General features: G+C 43.9%; 1 protein-coding gene across 1 annotated transcript in view; it reads left to right on the top strand.

The window, feature by feature from the left end:
* MED23 (mediator complex subunit 23) overlaps window positions 1-23,145 on the top strand; it is a 100,844-nt gene that overhangs the window by 5,788 nt on the left and 71,911 nt on the right. Inside the window, 3 exon segments of the mRNA XM_044288675.1 lie at window positions 72-103; window positions 16,619-16,706; window positions 21,076-21,200. Of these exon segments, the coding sequence (XP_044144610.1) occupies window positions 72-103; window positions 16,619-16,706; window positions 21,076-21,200 (245 nt within the window).

The raw sequence follows: 23,145 nt of genomic DNA, 5'->3' as shown, positions 1-23,145 counted from the left end.
GTGTGTGTTAGTTGTTGTTCCTTAGAGATGGGTGGAGTCGAACCATTTAATATTTTTGTTTCCTTTTGCAGAAGACGGAGGTCATTGAAGAGGCCTTTGCTGGGTGAGTATCTTGTCTTCCTATCCTGAACAATTCTGTGCATGGGATGTGTGGTGATAACACCAGACATCAGTGGCCTCTCTAGGAACAATATATAGGGGGGCACATAAGATACAGCAGTCAAAAATGGGGGGGGGGGCGCCACTAATCATTTTTACCACTTAATCATACTACTGAAAAAAAGAAAATGCATTTATACAGTGAATATAAAAAGTCTACACACCCCTGTTAAAATGTCAGGTTTCTGTGATTTAAAAAATGAGACAAAGATAAATCATTTCAGAACTTTTTCCACCTTTAGGCCTCTTTCACACTACCGTATGGCTATTTCAGTGTTTTTCGGTCCGTTTTTCACTGATCCGTTGTTCCGTTTTTTTTGTTTCTGTTTTTCTGTATGGCATATACAGTAATTGCATAGAACAAATTGGGCTGGGCATAACATTTTCAATAGATTGTTCCGCAAAAAGCGGAACGGATACGGAAGACATACGGATGCATTTCCGTATGCATTCCGTTTTTTTTTTTTTTTGCAGGCCCATTGACTTTGATGGAGCCACGGAACGTGATTTGCGGCCAAATATAGAACATGTTTCATCTTTGCATGATACGGAAACGGAATGCATACGGAGTACATTCATTTTTTTAATTTATTTTTTGCGGACACGTTGAAATAAAGGGTTCTGTATACGGAACACCAGAAAACGCCCCGCAAAACGGAAAAACTGTACAACTGTTGGAAAACAAACTGAAATCTTTTAGGTAGAGGGAAGAAAAAATATAAAAATAAAATATGGTTGCATAAGTGGGCACACCCTTAAACTAATACTTTGTTGAAGCACCTTTTGATTTTATTACAGCACTGTCTTTTGGGTATGAGTCAGCATGGCTCATTTTGACTTGGCAAGATTTGCCCACTCTTTGCAAAAACACTCCATATCTGTCAGATTGTGAGGGCATCTCCTGTGCACAGCCCTCTTCAGATCACCCCACAGATTTTCAGTCGGATTCAGGTCTGGGCTCTGGCTGGGCCATTCCAAAACTTTAATCTTCTTCTGGTGAAGCCATTCCTTTGTTGATTTGGATGTATGCTTTGGGTTGTTCTCATGCTGAAAGATGAAGTTCCTCTTCATGTTCAGCTTTCTAGCAGAAGCCTGAAGGTTTTGTGCCAATATTGACTGCTATTTGGAACTGTTCATAATTCGCTCTAGCTTAAAGGGATTCTGTCACGTTTTTGACCCCCACATTCAAAAATATGGTTATGTGCATGGAGCTCTTGTGATTCCTAATGTGGTCTGAACATTTCAGGTCATCGGGAGGTTGAGTGAAGTGCCGGCGCATGCGCACTTCGCTCAGTGAAGCCGAACGGAGAAGTCCGCACGGGCGCATCAGGCACAAGCCTGTGCGCACGCGCGGGATGTTAGAGAAGAAGGAGGGGGGAGTGAGGGAGAGCCGGAGGAGTAGCAAAGGATTCTGAGGCGGCGCTGATGACAGCAAAGGAGGAGCTGGGCACAAACGGCGGCGGGTGCGGGCGGCATCTGAAAGACATGAGCATCCCCCTGTGCACCTTAGTGAGATGAATGACAGGTTAGATAAAACGTTTTTTTACACTAAATGAGCACACAGATTTAGCTTATAAGACCACATTAGGAATCACAAGAGCTCCATGCACATAACCATATTTTTGAATGTGGGGGTCAAAAACTGGTGACAGAATCCCTTTAACCACCTCCGGACCGCCTAACGCAGATGTGCGGTCCGGAGGTGGCGGCCCTGCGCAGAGTCACGCATATACGCGTCATCTCGCGAGGGCCGGGATTTCCTGTGAACGCGCGCACACAGGCGCGCGCGCTCACAGGAACGGAAGGTAAGCGAGTGGATCTCCAGCCTGCCAGCGGCGATCGCTCGCTGGCAGGCTGGAGATCCGAATTTTTTAACCCCTAACAGGTATATTAGACGCTGTTTTCATAACGGCGTCTAATATACCTCCTACCTGGTCCTCTGGTGGTCCCTTTTGTTAGGATCGACCACCAGAGGACTCAGGTAGGTCAGTACAGTCGCACCAAACACCACACTACACTACACCCCCCCCCCCCGTCACTTATTAACCCCTTATAAACCCCTGATCACCCATGATCACCCCATATAAACTCCCTGATCACCGCCCTGTCATTGATCACCCCCCTGTCAGGCTCCGTTCAGACGTCCGTATGATTTTTACGGATCCACGGATACATGGATCGGATCCGCAAAAAGCATACTGACGTCTGAATGGAGCCTTACAGGGGGGTGATCAATGACAGGCGGGTGATCACCCATATACACTCCCTGATCACCCCCTGTCATTGATCACCGCCCTGTCACTGATCACCCCCCCTGTAAGGCTCCATTCAGACGTCCGCATGATTTTTACGGATCCACGGATACATGGATCGGATCCGCAAAAAGCATACGGACGTCTGAATGGAGCCTTACAGGGGGGTGATCAATGACAGGCGGGTGATCACCCATATACACTCCCTGATCACCCCCCTGTCATTGATAACCCCCCTGTAAGGCTCCATTCAGACGTCCGCATGTGTTTTGTGGATCCGATCCATGTATCCGTAAAAAATCATGCGGATGTCTGAATGGATCCTTACAGGGGGGGTGATCAGTGACAGGGGGGTGATCACCCTGATCACCCCCTGTCATTGATAACCCCCCTGTAAGGCTCCATTCAGACGTCCGCATGTGTTTTGTGGATCCGATCCATGTATCCATGGATCCGTAAAAAATCATGCGGATGTCTGAATGGATCCTGACAGGGGGGTGATCACCCTGATCACCCCCTGTCATTGATAACCCCCCTGTAAGGCTCCATTCAGACGTCCGCATGTGTTTTGCGGATCCGATCCATGGATCCGTAAAAATTATACGGACGTCTGAATGGAGCCTTACAGGGGGGTGATCAATGACAGGGGGGTGATCAATGACAGGGGGGTGATCAATGACAGGGGGGTGATCAATGACAGGGGGGTGATCAGGGAGTCTATATGGGTGATCACCCCCCTGTCATTGATCACCCCCCTGTCATTGATCACCCCCCCCGGTAAGGCTCCATTCAGACATTTTTTTTTTGGCACAAGTTAGCGGAAATTTTTTGTTTGTTTTTGTTTTTGTTTTTTCTTACAAAGTCTCATATTCTACTAACTTGTGTCAAAAAATAAAATCTCAAATGAACTCACCATACCCCTCACGGAATCCAAATGCGTAAACATTTTTAGACATTTATATTCCAGACTTCTTCTCACGCTTTAGGGCCCCTAAAAAGCCAGGGCAGTATAAATACCCCACATGTGACCCCATTTCGGAAAGAAGACACCCCAAGGTATTCCGTGAGGGGCATATTGAGTCCATGAAAGATTGAAATTTTTGTCCTAAGTTAGCGGAAAGTGAGACTTTGTGAGAAAAAAACAAAAAAAAATCAATATCCGCTAACTTATGCAAAAAAAAAAAAAAATTCTAGGAACTCGCCATGCCCCTCATTGAATACCTTGGGGTGTCTTCTTTCCAAAGTGGGGTCACATGTGGGGTATTTATACTGCCCTGGCTTTTTAGGGGCCCGAAAGTGTGAGAAGAAGTCTGGGATCCAAATGTCTAAAAATGCCCTCCTAAAAGGAATTTGGGCCCCTTTGCGCATCTAGGCTGCAAAAAAGTGTCACACATGTGGTATCGCCGTACTCAGGAGAAGTTGGGGAATGTGTTTTGGGGTGTCATTTTACATATACCCACGCTGGGTGAGAAAAATATCTTGGTCAAATGCCAACTTTGTATAAAAAAATGGGAAAAGTTGTCTTTTGCCAAGATATTTCTCTCACCCAGCATGGGTATATGTAAAATGACCCCCCAAAACACATTGCCCAACTTCTCCTGAGTACGGCGATACCACATGTGTGACACTTTTTTGCAGCCAAGGTGGGCAAAGGGGCACATATTCCAAAGTGCACCTTTTGGATTTCGCAGGCCATTTTTTACACATTTTGATTGCAAGGTACTTCTTACACATTTGGGCCCCTAAATTGCCAGGGCAGTATAACTACCCCACAAGTGACCCCATTTTGGAAAGAAGACACCCCAAGGTATTCCGTGAGGGGCATGGCAAGTTCCTAGAATTTTTTATTTTTTGTCACAAGTTAGCGGAAAATGATGATTTTTCTTTTTTTTTCTTTTTTCCTTACAAAGTCTCATATTCCACTAACTTGCGACAAAAAATAAAAAATTCTAGGAACTCGCCATGCCCCTCACGGAATACCTTGGGGTGTCTTCTTTCCAAAATGGGGTCACTTGTGGCGTAGTTATACTGCCCTGGCAATTTAGGGGCCCAAATGTGTAAGAAGTACCTTGCAATCAAAATGTGTAAAAAATGGCCTGCGAAATCCGAAAGGTGCACTTTGGAATATGTGCCCCTTTGCCCACCTTGGCAGCAAAAAAGTAACTACCCCACAAGTGACCCCATTTTGGAAAGAAGACACCCCAAGGTATTCTGTGAGGGGCATGGTGAGTTCCTAGAATTTTTTATTTTTTGTCGCAAGTTAGTGGAATATGAGACTTTGTAAGAAAAAATAAAAAAAATAAAATCATCATCATTTTCCGCTAACTTGTGACAAAAAATAAAAAGTTCTATGAACTCACTATGCCCATCAGCGAATACCTTAGGGTGTCTACTTTCCGAAATGGGGTCATTTGTGGGGGTTTTCTACTGTTTGGGCATTGTAGAACCTCAGGAATCATGACAGGTGCTCAGAAAGTCAGAGCTGTTTCAAAAAGCGGAAATTCACATTTTTGTACCATAGTTTGTAAATGCTATAACTTTTACCCAAACCATTTTTTTTTTTATCAAAGACATGTAGAACAATAAATTTAGCGAAAAATTTATATATGGATGTCGTTTTTTTGGCAAAATTTTACAGCTGAAAGTGAAAAAATGTCATTTTTTTGCAAAAAAATTGTTACATTTTGATTAATAACAAAAAAAGTTAAAATGTCAGCAGCAATAAAATACCACCAAATGAAAGCTCTATTAGTGAGAAGAAAAGGAGGTAAAATTCATTTGGGTGGTAAGTTGCATGACCGAGCGATAAACGGTGAAAGGAGTGTAGTGCCGAAGTGTAAAAAGTGCTCTGGTCATGAAGGGGGTTTCACCTAGCGGGGCTGAAGTGGTTAACTAAGGCTCTAAGTCCAGCTGAAGAAAAACAGCCCTAAAGCATGATGCTGCCCCCACCATTCTTCACTGTGGGTATGGTGTTCTTTTGGTGATGTGCAGTGTTGCTTTTGCACCAAACATATGTTTTGGAATTATGGCCAAAATGTTCAACCTTGGTATCATCAGACCATAACACCTTTTCCCACATGCCTTTGGGAGACTTCAGATGTGTTTTTGCAAAATGTAGCCTGGCTTGGATGTTTTTCTTCGTAAGAAAAGGCTTTCGTCTTGCCACTGTACCCCATAGCCCAGACTTATGAAGAATACGGGAGATTGTTGTCACATGAACCACACAGGCAGTACTTGACAGATATTCCTGCAGCTCCTTTAATGTTGCTGTAGGCCTCTTGGTAGCCTCCCAGACCAGTTTTCTTCTCGTCTTTTCATCAATTCTGGAGGAACGTCCAGTTCTTGGTAATGTCACTGTTGTGCCGTATTTTCTACACTTGATGATGACTGTCTTCACGGTGTTCCATGGTATATCTAATGCCTTGGAAATTCTTTTGTACCCTTCTCCTGACTGATACCTTTTACAATGAGATCCCTCTGATGCTTTGGAAGCTCTCTGTGGACCATGGCTTTTGCTGTGGGATGCGACTAACAAAATTTCAGGAAAGACCAACTAGAGCAGCTGAACTTTAGTTGGGGTTAATCAGAGGTACTTTAAATGATGGCAGGTGTATGCTGATAGTTAACATGATAATTTGAATGTGATTGCTTAATTCTGAACACAGCTAGATCCTCAGTTATAAGGGTCCATTCACACGTCCGCAAAAGGGTCCGCACCCGTTCCGCAATTTTGCGGAACGGGTGCAGACCCATTCATTCTCTATAGGCCCAGACGTGAAGCGGAGAGCACACTATGTGCTCTCCGCTTCCACATTTGCGGAGCGCGGCCCCGAACTTTCGGTCCGCAGCTCCGCAAAAGATAGAATATGTCCTATTCTTGTCCGCAGCTGCTGACAAGAATAGGCATTTCTATAGCGGGTGCCGGCTGGGTGTGTTGCGGAACCGCAATTTGCGGGTCCGCAACACATCACGGAAATGTAAATGGACCCTAAAGGTGTGCACACTTATGCAACCACATTATATTTTATTTTATTTTTCTTCCCTCCACCTAAAAGATTTCAGTTTATTTTTCAATTGAGTTGTACAGTTTATAGGTCACATTAAGGCCTCTTTCACACTGGCGTGTGTGGCCCGTGGTCGTGCTGCGGCCTGGAAAATGCGGCCCGCAATGCACGAGCACAGTCCGTGGGACAGCTGCAGCAGATCACGGACCTATTCACTTGAATGGGTCCGCGATCCGGCCGTTGCGCAAAAATATATCTCACAGAAACCTGACATTTTACTAGGGGTGTGTAGACTTTTTATATCCACTGTATAAATAAGATTACAAAATACAAGAGTATTGTGGTATGCAGGGATACCTTTTTATTGTACTAACATAATACTTAAAAGACAAGCTTTCAAGAGTTTTCCTTTCTTCCTCGGTATTGCTTCAGACCCGAGAATGAGAGAAACGCTCTTGAAAACTTTTCTTAATAGTTTAACCCTTAGGCTACCAGCGGCGTACATGTGCGCCACTGGTGCGATGTGTAAACATGACGCCCGCTCGCAGTTGCAGCGGGCGTCATGGCCTGCAGATCTCTGCTGTTTCATACAGAAGAGACCTGCAGCTAATTACCGTGACCGGCAATAATGCCGATTTGCGGTAGTTAAATGCTTTAGATGCCGTGATCAAGTGAGATCACGGCACCTAAATGCGCAGAAACCCAGAAGCTCGCACTTCCAGGCTCCCTACCTATGCCCCATGTGTTCAATCTGGGCATAGGTAGTTGCGCTGAATACTGGTAGTCTTACGAAGTAGGCTAACAGTATTCAAACTGCAATTCTTATTTTGGCCACCAGGTGACAGGCCAGGTTAAGAAATTAGCAAAAGTAAGTAAAATAAGCTAATAATAAATTCCTGATAAACCAAAATGAAAAAATGTAATAAGCTCATATATGAGGCACATAATGATCACAAAAAATGTTAAAAAATATATAAAAAAATATATCATTTTCCCTTTCCGTATAATTAAAAAATGAATACCTAAATAACAATAAATATAAACATCATGGGTATTACCAAGACTGAAAATGCACATACTATTAAAATATAAAAATTTAATTCCAATATGGCAAATGGCGAAATGGAAAAAAGGGTCAAAATGGCTGATTTGCAATTTTTTTTTTATTGCTTCTCTTACCCCAGGAGATGGGGGCGTTGCGGGAGGCAGGCGGTGCGGCAGGCCTTGAAAATTCGTTGGCTTCTGATATAAACCCTGCGGTATGGAAAAGGTTAACTGTCATCGGTCAGGGAGCTCTCTCCATCGGGGGGCTGCTGTGCCTTTGCAGCCCCCCGATGGAGAGGGAGAGAGCCCCCCCGACAGCCCCCCTCAGCCGTGTGCTTACCCTTCCCCGTCTGCGAAGTTGTGGCAGACGGGGAATGTTCCCATGGCAACAGGACGCCTTCTCAGGCGTCCTGCTGTCCATGGTGCTGAACAGATCTATGCTAAAGGCATAGATCTGTTCAGACAAAGTGTAAGTAAAATACAGACATCAGACCCACTGGATCTTCAAGAACCAAGTGGGTCTGGGTCCAAAAAAAAGTTAAAAAAGTTAAGATAAAAAAAAAAACATTTATCACTGAATAAAAAAAAAAAAAATGAAATCCACTACACATATTAGGTATCGCTGCGTCCGTAACGACCTGATCTATAAAACGGTCATGTTACTTTCCCTGCACGGTGAACGCCATAATAAAAAAAAAAAGGAGAAAATTGAAATTTTGCCCACCTTACTTCCCAAAAAAGGTAATAAAAGTGATAAAAAAGTCGCATGTACGCCAAAATAGTACCAATCAAACCGTCATCTCATCCCGCAAAAATTGAGACCCTACTCAAGATAATCGCCCAATAACTGAAAAAACTATGGCTCTTAGACTATGGAAACACTAAAACATGATTAACATGATAAAACATGAAATCATTGTGTAAAACTTACAGAAATAAAAATAAAGTTTACATATTAGGTATCGCCGCGTCCGTATCGAGTGGCTCTATAAAAATATCACATGACCTAACCCCTCAGGTGACCACCGTAAAAAATAAAACATCGGTGTAAAAAAATATATTTTTTGTCATCTTGCGTCACAAAAAGTGTAATAGCAAGCGATCAAAAAGTAATATGCACCCCAAAATAGTGCCAATCAAACCATCATCTCATCCCGCAAAAAATGAGATGCTACTCAAGATAATCGCCCAAAAACTGAAAAAACTATGGCTCTTAGACTATGGAGACACAAAAAAATGTTTGGGTTTTAAAAATGAAGTTATTGTATAAAACGTACATAAATAAAAAAAATTGTATACATATTAGGTATCACCGCGTCCGTGACAACCTGCTCTATAAAAATACCACATGATATAACCTCTCAGATGAATGTTGTAAATAACAACAAAAAAAGTGCCAAAAAAGCTATTTCTTGTTACCTTGCCGCACAAAAAGTGTAATATAGAGTAACCAAAAATCATATGTACCCTAAACTAGTACCAACAAAGCTGCCACCCTATTCCGTACTTTCTAAAATGGGGTCACTTTTTTGGAGTTTCTACTCTAGGGGTGCAACAGGGGGGCTTCAAATGGGACATGATGTCAAAAAAACCAGTCCAGCAAAATCTGCCTTCCAAAAACCGTATGGCATTCCTTTCCTTCTGCGCCCTGCCGTGTGCCCGTACAGCAGTTTACGACCACATATGGGGTGTTTCTGTAAACTACAGAATCAGGGCCATAAATAATGAGTTTTGTTTGGCTGTTAACCCTTGTTTTGTAACTGGAAAAAAAAATATTAAAATGGAAAATCTGCCAAAAAAGTGAAATTTTGAAATTGTATCTCTATTTTCCATTAAATCTTATGCAACACCTAAAGGGTTAACAAAGTTTGTAAAATCAGTTTTGAATACCTTGAGGGGTGTAGTTTCTTAGATGGGGTCACTTTCATGGAGTTTCTACTCTAGGGGTGCATCAGGGGGCTTCAAATGGGACATGGTGTCAAAAAAACAGTCCAGCAAAATCTGGCTTCCAAAAACCATACGGCGCACCATTCACTCTACGCCCCGCTGCTTGGCCGTACAGTAGTTTACGGCCACAAATGGGGTGTTTCTGTAAACGGCAGAGTCAAGGCAATAAAGATACCGTCTTGTTTGGCTGTTAACCCTTGCTTTGTTAGTGGAAAAATGGGCTAAAATGGAAAATTAGGCAAAAAAATGAAATTCTCAAATTTCATCCCCATTTGCCAATAACTCTTGTGCAACACCTAAAGGGTTAACGAAGTTTGTAAAATCAGTTTTGAATACCTTGAGGGGTGTAGTTTATAGAATGGGGTCATTTTTGGGCGGTTTCTATTATGTAAGCCTTGCAAAGTGACTTCAGACCTGTAGTGGTCCCTAAAAATTGGGTTTTTGTAAATTTCAGAAAAATTTCAAGATTTACTTCTAAGCCTTATAACATCCCCAAAATATAAAATATCATTCCCAAAATAATTCAAACATGAAGTAGACATATGGGGAATGTAAAGTCATCACAATTTTTGGGGGTATTACTATGTATTACAGAAGTAGAGAAACTGAAACTTTGAAATTTGCTAATTTTTCCAAATTTTTTTTAAATTAGGTATTTTATTATGCAAACATTTTTATTTATTTTTTACTTCATTTTACCAGTGTCATGAAGTACAATATGTGACGAAAAAACAATCTCAGAATGGCCTGGATAAGTTAAAGTGACACTGGTCAGATTTGCAAAAAATTGCAAAGTCCTTAAGGTGAAATAGGGCTGAGTCCTTAACCACTTAAACCCCGCTAGCTGAAACCCCCTTAATGACCAGGCCACGTTTTACACTTCTGCACTACACTACTTTCACCGTTTATCGCTCGGTCATGCAACTTACACCCAAATGAATTTTACCTCCTTTTCTTCTCACTAATAGAGCTTTCATTTGGTGGTATTTTATTGCTGCTGACATTTTTACTTTTTTTGTTATTAATCGAAATGTAACGATTTTTTTGCAAAAAAATGAAATTTTTCACTTTCAGCTGTAAAATTTTGCAAAAAAAACGACATCCATATATAAATTTTTCGCTAAATTTATTGTTCTACATGTCTTTGATAAAAAAAAAATGTTTGGGCAAAAAAAAAAGGTTTGGGTAAAAGTTATAGCGTTTACAAACTATGGTACAAAAATGTGAATTTCCGCTTTTTGAAGCAGCTCTGACTTTCTGAGCACCTGTTATGTTTCCTGAGGTTCTACAATGCCCAGACAGTAGAAAAACCCCACAAATGACCCCATTTCGGAAAGTAGACAGCCCAAGGTATTCGCTGATGGGCATAGTGAGTTCATAGAACTTCTTATTTTTTGTCACAAGTTAGCGGAAAATGATGATCTTAATTTTAATTTTTTTTTTTCTTACAAAGTCTCATATTCCACTAACTTGCGATAAAAAATTCTAGGAACTCGCCATGCCCCTCACGGAATACCTTGTGGTGTCTTCTTTCCAAAATGGGGTCACTTGTGGGGTAGTTATACTGCCCTGGCAATTTAGGGGACCAAATGTGTTAGAAGTACTTTGCAATCAAAATGTGTAAAAAAATGGCCTGCAAAATCCGAAAGGTGCACTTTGGAATATGTGCCCCTTTGCCCACCTTGGCTGCAAAAAAGTGTCACACATCTGGTATCGCCGTACTCGGGAGAAGTTGGGGAATGTGTTTTGGGGTGTCATTTTACATATACCCATGCTGGGTGAGAGAAATATCTTGGCAAAAGATAACTTTTCCCATTTTTTTTATACAAAGTTGGCATTTGACCAAGATATTTTTCTCACCCAGCATGGGTATATGTAAAATGACACCCCAAAACACATTCCCCAACTTCTCCTGAGTACGGCGATACCAGATGTGTGACACTTTTTTGCAGCCTAGATGCGCAAAGGTGCCCAAATTCCTTTTAGGAGGGCATTTTTAGACATTTGGATCCCAGACTTCTTCTCACACTTTCGGGCCCCTAAAAAACCAGGGCAGTATAAATACCCCACATGTGACCCCACTTTGGAAAGAAGACACCCCAAGGTATCCAATGAGGGGCATGGCGAGTTCAAAGAAATTTTTTATTTTCACTTTCCGCTAACTTAGGACAAAAATTTCAATCTTTCATGGACTCAATATGCCCCTCACGGAATACCTTGGGGTGTCTTCTTTCCAAAATGGGGTCACATGTGGGGTATTTATACTGCCCTGGCTTTTTAGGGGCCCTAAAGCGTGAGAAGAAGTCTGGAATATAAATGTCTAAAAATGTTTACGCATTTGGATTCCGTGAGGGGTATGGTGAGTTCATGTGAGATTTTATTTTTTGACACAAGTTAGTGGAATATGAGACTTTGTAAGAAAAAACAAACAAAAAAATATATATATTTCCGCTAACTTCGGCCAAAAAAATGTCTGAATGGAGCCTTACAGGGGGGTGATCAATGACAGGGGGGTGATCACCCATATCGACACCCTGATCACCCCCCTGTCATTGATCACCCCCCTGGTAAGGCTCCATTCAGACGTCCATATGATTTTTACGGATACATGGATCGGATCCGCAAAACACATGCGGACGTCTGAATGGAGCCTTACAGGGGGGTGATCAATGACAGGCGGGTGATCAGGGAGTGTATATGGGTGATCACCCGCCTGTAAGGCTCCATTCAGACGTCCGTATGATTTTTACGGATCCATGGATCGGATCCGCAAAACACATGCGGACGTCTGAATGGAGCCTTACAGGGGGGTTATCAATGACAGGGGGTGATCAGGGAGTGTATATGGGTGATCACCCCCCTGTCATTGATCACCCCCCTGTAAGGCTCCATTCAGACGTCCGTATGATTTTTATGGATACATGGATCGGATCCGCAAAACACATGCGGACGTCTGAATGGAGCCTTACAGGGGGTGATCAGGGAGTGTATATGGGTGATCACCCCCCTGTCATTGATCACCCCCCTGTAAGGCTCCATTCAGACGTCTGTATGATTTTTACGGATCCATGGATACATGGATCGGATCCGCAAAACACATGCGGATGTCTGAATGGAGCCTGACAGGGGGTGATCAGGGAGTGTATATGGGTGATCACCCCCCTGTCATTGATCACCCCCCTGTAAGGCTCCATTCAGACGTTCGTATGATTTTTACGGATCCATGGATACATGGATCGGATCCGCAAAACACATGCGGACGTCTGAATGGAGCCTTACAGGGGGGTGATCAATGACAGGCGGTGATCAGGGAGTGTATATGGGTGATCACCCCCCTGTCAGGCTCCATTTAGACGCCCGCATGTGTTTTGCGGATCCGATCCATGTATCCATGGATCCGTAAAAATCATACGGACGTGTGAATGGAGCCTGACAGGGGGGTGATCAATGACAGGGGGGTGATCAATGACAGGGGGGTGATCAATGACAGGGGGGTGATCAATGACAGGGGGGTGATCAATGACAGGGGGGTGATCAATGACAGGGGGGTGATCAATGACAGGGGGGTGATCAATGACAGGGGGGTGATCAATGACAGGGGGGTGATCAATGACAGGGGGGTGATCAATGACAGGGGGGTGATCAATGACAGGGAAGTGATCAGGGAATCTATGTGGGTGATCACCCGCCTGTCATTGATCACCCCCCTGTAAGGCTCCATTCAGACGTCCGTATGTGTTTTGCGGATCCGATCCATGTATCCGTGGATCCGTAAAAATCATACGGACGTCTGAACGGAGCCTGACAGGGGGGTGATCAATGACAGGGGGGTGATCAGGGAGTTTATATGGGGTGATCATGGGTGATTAGGGGTTCATAAGGGGTTAATAAGTGACGAGGGGGGGGGGGTGTAGTGTAGTGTAGTGTGGTGTTTGGTGCGACTTTACTGACCTACCTGTGTCCTCTGGTGGTCGATCCTAACAAAAGGGGACCACCAGAGGACCAGGTAGCAGGTATATTAGACGCTGTTATCAAAACAGCGTCTAATATACCTGTTAGGGGTTAAAAAAATCAGATCTCCAGCCTGCCAGTGAGCGATCGCCGCTGGCAGGCTGGAGATCCACTCGCTTACCTTCTGTTCCTGTGAGCGCGCGCTCACAGGAAATCTCAGCCCTCGCAAGATGACGCGTATATGCGTCACTCTGCGCAGGGCTGCCGCCTCCGGACCGCACATCTGCGTTAGGCGGTCCGGAGGCGGTTAAGGGGTTAATGGTGGCATTAGAAAGTACAACTTGTCTCGCAAAAAATAAGCCCTCACACAGCTATGTGACCGGAAAAAAAAAAAAAAGTTAGGACTCGCAGAATATAGGGAAGAAAAACGAATGTGAAAACGGAAAAACCTCTGGTATCCAAAGGGTTAAAGCAGTTTCAGCAAACACCAGGGCTGTGTAAATAATCCCATATGTTAAAAATGTCACTAAAGAAGACCAATGAACAGACGCTCACAGGCTTATTCACAAAAGGGTGAAGAGTTTGGAGAAGGGAACAATCTAGGACAACATAACGGAATAGGAAAGTGAGCAGAATTGGAGAATTGTTTTCAAATCGGCTCTGTTGTCCTATATTGTTCACTTCTCCAAATTCTTCACCCTTTTGTGAAATAACCCTGTTGATGTTGTTGGTGTGTGCAACTAATACTACTTATTCTGCTTGTTACGCAGAGTGCGGCGATCAAGGGTGCTTGTAACGCAAGGTCCGCTGGTCAGGGGTGCCTGTGACGCAGGGGAGCGCTGGTCAGGGGTGCCTGTGACGCAGGGGGGCGCTGGTCAGGGGTGCCTGTGACGCAGGGGGGCGCTGGTCAGGGGTGCCTGTGACGCAGGGGGGCGCTGGTCAGGGGTGCCTGTGACGCAGGGGGGCGCTGGTCAGGGGTGCCTGTGACGCAGGGGGGCGCTGGTCAGGGGTGCCTGTGACGCAGGGGGGCGCTGGTCAGGGGTGCCTGTGACGCAGGGGGGCGCTGGTCAGGGGTGCCTGTGACGCAGGGGGGCGCTGGTCAGGGGTGCCTGTGACGCAGGGGGGCGCTGGTCAGGGGTGCCTGTGACGCAGGGGGGCGCTGGTCAGGGGTGCCTGTGACGCAGGGGGGCGCTGGTCAGGGGTGCCTGTGACGCAGGGGGGCGCTGGTCAGGGGTGCCTGTGACGCAGGGGGGCGCTGGTCAGGGGTGCCTGTGGGGAAGATTCACTTGGCTGTCGACTGCCGAGGAGCCCGTAGTGAAGTGGGTGGGCAGCATGGGCAGTACTTTCAGGCAAAACTGACTGATCACTGCTGTAATAGTGACGGCAGCGGCCAGCGTTTTAAAGGGGAATAAGCTGGGGGGGGGGTTGTACTTCTCTTATATCTACCCCTTGTCCTTATGGATTGTCAGTTTTTGTGGGTGGGAATGTTCTTTAGCGTTCCTGTTTTGCCTGTGGTATTACACCTTGGATTGTGTGCTTTCTTTTTTCATTCAATGTCTTTTCTATAGAAGACATTGTGATGTCTTTTATAGAAGTAGTGCGCAGATTAATAATGCATACAGTTCTGCTGGGAACCGTGGGAGCTCCGTGGGAGTTTGAACCCTTTACCCACTATAGGAAACTTGTGGCCCTTTGTAAACAACTTGACCAAAGGTAGGGGATGGCCATTTAACGTCTACGCCTTGCGGTCGCATTGAGCGACAAACTCATGCTGTGTTTACACGGCCAGTTGTTCGGCTTTTTATAAGGAACGAATGCTCGTTTCCATTAATCGGCCCGTCTAAAGGTGCTGCAGATCGCCTGATGAATGAGCGGTACAACATTTGAACATTTGAAATTGATGGCCTATACTCAACATAGGTCTTCAGTATCAGATCTGCGGGGGTCCAACTCTCGGGGCCCCCGCTCATAAGCTGTTAATTGAGGCTGGGAGAGCTTAGCCCTCTTCCTAGGCTAGTGACATCACTGTACATCGGTCACGTGGCCTAGGCCCAGCTAGTTCCCATTCAAGTGAATGGGGTTGAGCTACAAAGCATAGCTGCTCAGCATTGTGCTTAATCTGTGAAGAGACCGCAGCAAAATGTGAACAGAGCCTTAAAGGGGTTATCCAGGAATTTGATATTGATGGCCTGTCAATACCAGACAGTTTGAACTCAGACCGCGGCCTCTACAAAGAGCTGATCGCGGGGCGCCAGGAGTCTGAGTTCAAACTGTCTGGTATTGACAGGCCATCAATATCAAATTCCTGGATAACCCCTTTAAGGCTCTGTTCACATTTTGTCAGAGCCTCCACTGGCTGTCCCATTAGACACATTTGAAAGGTAGAATAAGCCTAGTTTTCCTATCAAAACAGACTCTGTGCTGTTATAACTTGGATCCATCACGCACCCATTAATATTAATCATATCCAGCAATTACTGTTAGAAACTATGATATAAGTGTGAACATACCCTAATTACATGCAGGATTTTCTGTGTGAATGGGGGTTTTAAAGTTTCAAATTTGCGCTGTGTAGATTAGATATAACTCCTTAAAGCAGTGGTTCTTAACCTTGTTGGAGGTACTGAACCCCACAAGTTTCATATGCGCATTCACCGAACCCTTCTTAATTGGAAAAATTAAATATGATTTTTTCAAATTCAAAACATAGGTATATATTTATACATAGGTGCACAAAGTGAATAAAACCATTAAAGAACAAAACCATAAAGAACAAAGAACAAAACCCCTGCTAACCCCCCTCCAATACAATGCTGACCCCTTAAATACAATACACAATAGGTCCTCCAAGCCCCTTTACTCTTACCTGTAGTACAACAGGTCAGCTTAGCTCAATGATGCCGGTGTCTGTGTGCAGGAGGGACAGGATGCCGCCGCCGCCACCATGCTGTGCAGTCACTAGATCCGCCGCCGCGCAGCCGCCAGATATGACGTCATGTCGTCATATGCCGCTCACATCCAGCGGCTGGCGGAAGCAAAATCATTGCGCTCGCTCGGCTCTTCTGATCATGAGCCGCAGCGGGCGCAAAAGGAGTCTGAGTAACAGGAAATAAATATTTTGTGGCAGCCACCTATCAAAGCGGCCCCCCAGGGCCGGCGGCTGAACCCGCGAGACTGACTCGCCGAACCCCTGGGGTTCGATCGAACCCAGGTTAAGAACCACTGCCTTAAAGTGTTAAAAGAACATTTGTATTTTTGCAGTATGTTTATGGACACACCAGAAGATGAAAAGACGAAGCTTATCAGCTGCCTTGGTGCATTTAGACAGTTCTGGAGTGACCTTCCTCAGGTATGTTGTCCTCATTAAGCTTTATTACCTTTTCTTAAAGGGGTATTCCGGTTACATAAAAGGCTATGTATACCTTTTTGGAGGGAATTAGAATTTTTTTTTTGTTTGATTGCATTTTACTCATTTTTGTCATCAGTCATTTTTTTTTTTCAATTGGTCTTCATTAACCACCTCAGGCCCCCTTAATGACCAGACCACTTTTTACAATTCTGCACTACACGACTTTCACGGTTTATTACTCGGTCATACAACTTACCACCCAAATGAATTTTACCTCCTTTTCTTCTAACTAATAGAGCTTTCATTTGGTGGTATTTCATTGCTGCTGACATTTTTACTTTTTTTTTTTATATTAATCAAAATTGACCGAAATTTTTGCAAAAATATGACCTTTTTCACTTTCTGTTGTAAAATTTTTCAAATAAAACTACATTTCTATATAAATTTTTCTCTAAATTTATTGTTCTACATGTATTTGATAAAAAAAAAATGCAATAAGTGTATATTTATTGGTTTGGGTAAAAGTTATAGCTTTTACAATCTATGGTGCAAAAAATTTACGCACTTTGGAATCCAAATGCGTAAAAATGCCCTGTGAAATCCTAAAAGTACTCATTGGAATTTGGGCCCCTTTGCGCATCTTGGCTGCAAAAAAGTGTCACACATGTGGTATCGCCATCTTCAGGAGAAGTAGGGCAATATGTTTTGGGATGTATTTTTACATATACCCATGCTGGGTGAGATAAATATCTCTGTAAAAGACAACTTTTCCCCTTTTTTTTTTTTTTTTTTTTTTTTTTGTATACACAGTTGTCATTTTACAGAGATATTTCTCTCACCCAGAATGGGTATATGTAAAAATACACCCCAAACCACATTGCCCTACTTCTCCTGAGTACAGCGATACCACATGTGTGACACTTTTTTGCAGCCTAGGTGCACAAAGGGGTCCAAATTCCAATGAGTATCTTTAGGATTTCACAGGGCATTCTTTACGCATTTGGTTTCCAAACTACTTCTCACGCTTTAGGGCCCATAAAATGCCAGGGCAGTATAAATACCCCACAAGTGACCCCCATTTTGGAAAGAAGACACCACAAGGTATTCCGTGAGGGGCATGGCGAGTTCCTAGAATATTTTTTTTTTTGGCACAAGTTAGCGGAAAATGATTTTATTAAATTTTTTCTTACAAGGTCTCATATTCCACTAACTTGTGACAAAAAATAAAATTTTACATGAACTCGCCATGCCCCTCACGTAATACCTTGGGGTGTATTCTTTCCAAAATGGGGTCACACGTGGGGTATTTATACTGCCCTGGCATTTTAGGGGCCCTAAAGCGTGGGAAGAAGTCTGGAATACAAATGTCTAAAAATGCCCTCCTAAAAGGTACTCATTGGATTTTAGGCCCCTTTGCGCCCCTAGGCTGCAAAAAAGTGTCACACATGTGAAATCGCCGTACTCAGAAGAAGTAGGGCAATGTGTTTTGGGGTGTATTTTTACATATACCCATACTGTGTGTGAGAAATATCTCTGTAAATGACAACTTGTTACATTTTTGTTTTAATACAAAGTTGTCAATTTACTGAGATATTTCTCTCACCCAGCATGGGTATATGTAAAAATACACCCAAAACCACATTGCCCTACTTCTCCTGAGTACGGCGATACCACATGTGTGAAACTTTTTTGCAGCAAAGATGCGCAAAGGGGCCCAAATTCCAATGAGTACCTTTAGGATTTCACAGGGCATTTTTACGCATTTGGATTCCGTGAGGGGTATGGTGAGTTCATGTAAGATTTTATTCTTTGTCACAAGTTAGTGGAATATTGTACAATACAAGACTTTGTAAGAAAAAAATAAAAATAAAAAATAAAATCAATTTCCGCTTACTTGTGCCAAAAATAATAATAAATCTTCTATGAACTCGCCATGCCTCTCAAAAGTGATCTTTATAGCGCTGTAGCGATTTTACTGTGTTTTTGCAGTGATCAGAAAAAAAAAATATTCTGTCACTGCGGTGGGGCGGACTGAACGCAAGTGTGCGCACAAGATTAGGCCTGATCGAGCGAACACTGCGTTTTTTGTAGAGCCTATAGAACATGTCCTATTCTTGTCCGCAATGTGCGGAAAGCACATTGCCGGTGTCCGTGTTTTGCGGATCCGAAAACACATACAGACGTCTGAATGGAGCCTTACAGGGGGATGACCAATGACAAGGGGGTGATCAGGGGTTAATAAGTGACCGGGGGGGGTGTAGTGTAGTGTAGTGTGGTGACTGGTGCTACTTACAGAGCTGCCTGTGTCCTCTAGTGGTCGATCCAAGCAAAAGGGACCACCAGTGGACCAGGTAGCAGGTATATTAGATGTGTTAACAAAACAGCGTCTAATATACCTTTTTGGGTTAAAAAAATCGCATCTACAGTCTGCCAGCGAATGATCGCTGCTGGCAGGCTGTAGATCAACTTCTCAGGTTAGTGTTGCTGTGAATGCACGCGCTTTCATGCAAAATCTCGCCTCTCACGAGATGACGCGCCGATGCGTCTAGGAGGAATAACCCGGCCGCCCGCAGGTCGCATCCCTGCGTTAGGCGGTCGGGAGGAGGTTAAAAATATTGAGCCGTTCTGTCACAACTGTTTTTCTAGCTGTGTGACTGGTACTTTTACTTTGTGCCGGTCATCTAATAAACCTAATCTCAAAACTACTGAGAGGTCATAAACACTTATTTATGCCACATTCTTATCAATAAATGAGCAGAGATTAGGGGTTGCTACTAGAGCATCTCAGCTTTGTACAGAAAAAAAGGCTCCATATTAATAAAAATGAGTACAATGCAATAATTTAAAAAAAATTACTAAATCTCCTATCCCTCCTCTTGTGATTGGTGAGAATCCTAGCACTGGGACCCTCTCCAATCTAATAGTTATACCCTATCCACCAACTTAAAGGGGTTGTCCAGGTTCAGAGCTGAACCCGGACATCCCTCCATTTTCACCCTGGCAGCCCCCCTGACATGAGCATTGGAGCAGTTCATGCTCTCCTTTGCCCTGCGCTAAATCGCGCAGGGCAAAGGCATTTTTAGGAGTTCCGGTGACATACCGTGACATACAGTAAAATGGCTAGGGCAGAGCTAAAGCCCGCCCCTCAGAGCCGGTGATGTCACCGAACACACGGCCGGGCGGAAGTTACCGCCCGGCAGTGTGTTATTGAAAACAAAATAGCCCGTGCCCTGCACGATTTAGCGCAGGGCACGGGAGCGCATCGGCGCATGAGATGCTCCGATACTAGGCTCAGGGGGGCTGTTCTGGGTGAAAATAAGGGTTCAGCTCTGAACCCGGACAACCCCTTTAATGTAACTGGAATACCTCATTAAGATACAGAACATAAAAAAAAATTATTTACTTCCTCTCACACAATGTGCGCGGCTATAGAACTACCCTCTTACTCTAGTTTGGTGCTTCACATGAGAAGCTGCTTTGCCTGACGCCATGGGTAGCTGACGCTTGGATGACCCATGTTTGTGTACATGCTGAATTCTGGTCTGCATGTGTTTCCGCTGTGACAATCGTTGTACATATTCTCATATGGAAAAAGAGCGATATTCTCTGTGCATTCTGGCTGTGCTGCTAGTTGGTTAGAACACCTATTATACCAGTTCTAAAAATAAATTTGGTCATTAGTTAGCCCATAGCAACCAAGCCAGTTCTACTTTACACCAGTTTGATAAATGACCCCATTAGTTCACATCAGTTGTGTTTTTTTTTTTGTTTTTTTTAATTGCACGATTGTTGCCCAGTGTACATACAGGCTGTTCCTGTAGGCCTTATGCTAGGCCAGTAGGCATCAGCATACTTTTTTTTACTGTATAGGAAAGTGTAGTCTAAGTTTTCCTATGCAAAGCGTAGGAAACGTACACTGCAGAATGTTTTTGGCAATGGGGATCAGTGGCGGATAATGTGGCGTCCTTCACTCACTGCACCGAATACTAAACGGAACGGCGCACGATTATGAGGACGATGTGGAGAAGAACAACGTCAATCAAGTGGGCGTGCCAAACGGCGAGTAGACCGAGCCTCTAGGTGCTGCAGCAACGCCCTCATAGCACCTAGAGGCTCATTAGCATATTATAAAAGTCCATTTTTTAAGAGAACGGCGGCGGGCAGGGAGTTATAAAACGCACTGTTATGTACTGCTGACATTAGCACATTGCTAATGTCAGTCAGCTACATAACGATTTTTCCCATGACGGAAACCCTTTTGTTACATGATCTGCCTAGACATGATCTTTGTGAGCACTTATCTCTATCAAAACTATATTTTCTAATATATACTTAATTAGAAGATTATTTTAACTATTTACTCCTTCAGGATTCTCATGAGCAATGTGTGCAGTGGATCATAAGGTTCATTCATGGGCAACACAGTCCAAAACGAATCTCCTTCCTGTACGACTGCCTGGCTATGGCTGTAGAAACTGCTGTCCTTCCTCCGAGGTATGGTAATGGTTTGATGGGGACTTGTTATTAAGACTTAGTTATTGTATAACTCCAACCAGAATGCATTGCAGGACTTGCCCTTGATTGGATCAAACATTCATGAGATACTGATTAATAGTAACATCTGTTCACACACTCGAAGCTATCATACCTAACCTTCACCCCTTTGTTTCATAGATCTTGCTCACCGCAAAACTTGGCTGTGATTTCACTCCACACGAGTACCTTTTGTCCACTGTATCATATTGAAAAGCATATATTAGCTGTTCCTGAGAGTGACTATGAATACTGTAGTCACTGGTGATTCTCATCTCCGCTTTATTCATATTGATGACTTATCCTCAGGATAGGTCATCAATATCTGATTTGCTGGGAGTCAACACTTGGCACCCCTGCCGATCAGCTGTTTGAAGAGAAAGAAGTCTGCGCTGCCTTCTTTGCTCTCTTTACCAGCTCGCAGTCGCAGCTGCTGTGGTGAGCAGGTGTAATTACACCTAAGGATACTTTCACACTAGCATTTTGGCTTTCCGTTTCTGAGATCCGTTCAGTGTTCTCACAACTGGTCCGAAACGGATCAGTTTTGCCCTAATGCATTCTGAATGGATAAGAATCTGCTCAGAATGCATCAGTTTGCCTCCGTTCTGTCTCCATTCCGGTCTTGAGGCTCTGCCTGCAGCGTTTTAGTATCCATCTGACGAAACTGAGCCAAACGGATCCGTTCTGACACGCAATATAAGTCAATGGGGACGGATCCGTTTTTACTGACACAATCTGGCACAATAGAAAACGGATCCGTCCTCCATTGACTTTCAATGGTGTTCAAGACGGATCCGTTTTGGCTATGTTAAAGATAATACAAACGGTTGTATTATCTGAACGGATCCATCTGTGCAGATCCATGACGGATACACACCAAACACAAGTGTAAAAGTAGCCCAAGTCGTCCCGTTCACTTGAAAGGGACAGTTCCTTCCTGTTCAAGTGAATAGGAAGGACCTGTCCCATTGAAGTGAATGGGGACGCCATAGTTGTAATTACACTTGCTCACCATTGCAGTTCAGACAGCGAGCAGGTAAACAGCTGATTGGCGCGGGTTCTGGGAGTCGGACCCCCGCCAATCTGATTTTGATGACCTATTCTGAAGATAGGTCATCAATATAAAAAAAAGCGGACAACTTCTTTAAAGAGTTTGTCCCATGTCGCGGTTTCCTCAGCAAGATGGGACTAAGCGCTGACCCCAGTTGGCCGGGCTGCCAGAAACAGGCAAGTGGGGTGGTGCTCTGTTGTTTGCATAACTCTTATTGTAGTGAGTGGAAGCTACTTCTGGAAGGTACAGAATGGGAGTTATGGGAACAGCGGAGCACCTGCTCGCTCATCAGTTTCTAGAAGCCCTACTACCTGGATACATCCTGTCTCACGACGTAAACAGTGAGGTGGCACAACCCTTCAGGGTCTTTATTTTTCTTAACCCCCTCTTTTCCATTCCGGTTAAATATATTTTGCTAATGTGTATTGTGCCTTACAACAAGGAGAGAGCGCTGTTCTAATGTATGTGGGAAAAGAGCTACCGATAGCTGGTGATCTGCTGAGGGTCAGTCGGATACCAATTTTAATTCATAGGACCCCATAGCAAAATAAGATGGGTTCCCCACCACCTAATGTAATACAATTAAAAACCGAGCATAAATGGCAGTAACTAAAGATGTGTAATTGCACCATATATCAAAATACTCACATTATAGCAAAAAGCAGCCATATTGTTATTCCTCACAAAAAGGTACAATCTTTCTGCACCTGATTGGGCTCCTGCAACCTCTGGGCACCATGGCAAGTACTATGGCTATAGTCACACCCATGTCGAGCAACCATGACCCACTGTTTCCCTCTCCATACTCCATATCGGCTAATACAATATAAAGGCCGTCTTGTTTTGAAGTGTCTA

Source organism: Bufo gargarizans, chromosome 4, assembly GCF_014858855.1.
Source record: "Bufo gargarizans isolate SCDJY-AF-19 chromosome 4, ASM1485885v1, whole genome shotgun sequence".
NCBI lineage: Eukaryota > Metazoa > Chordata > Amphibia > Anura > Bufonidae > Bufo > Bufo gargarizans.
This window is presented reverse-complemented; position numbering and strand designations above follow the sequence as displayed.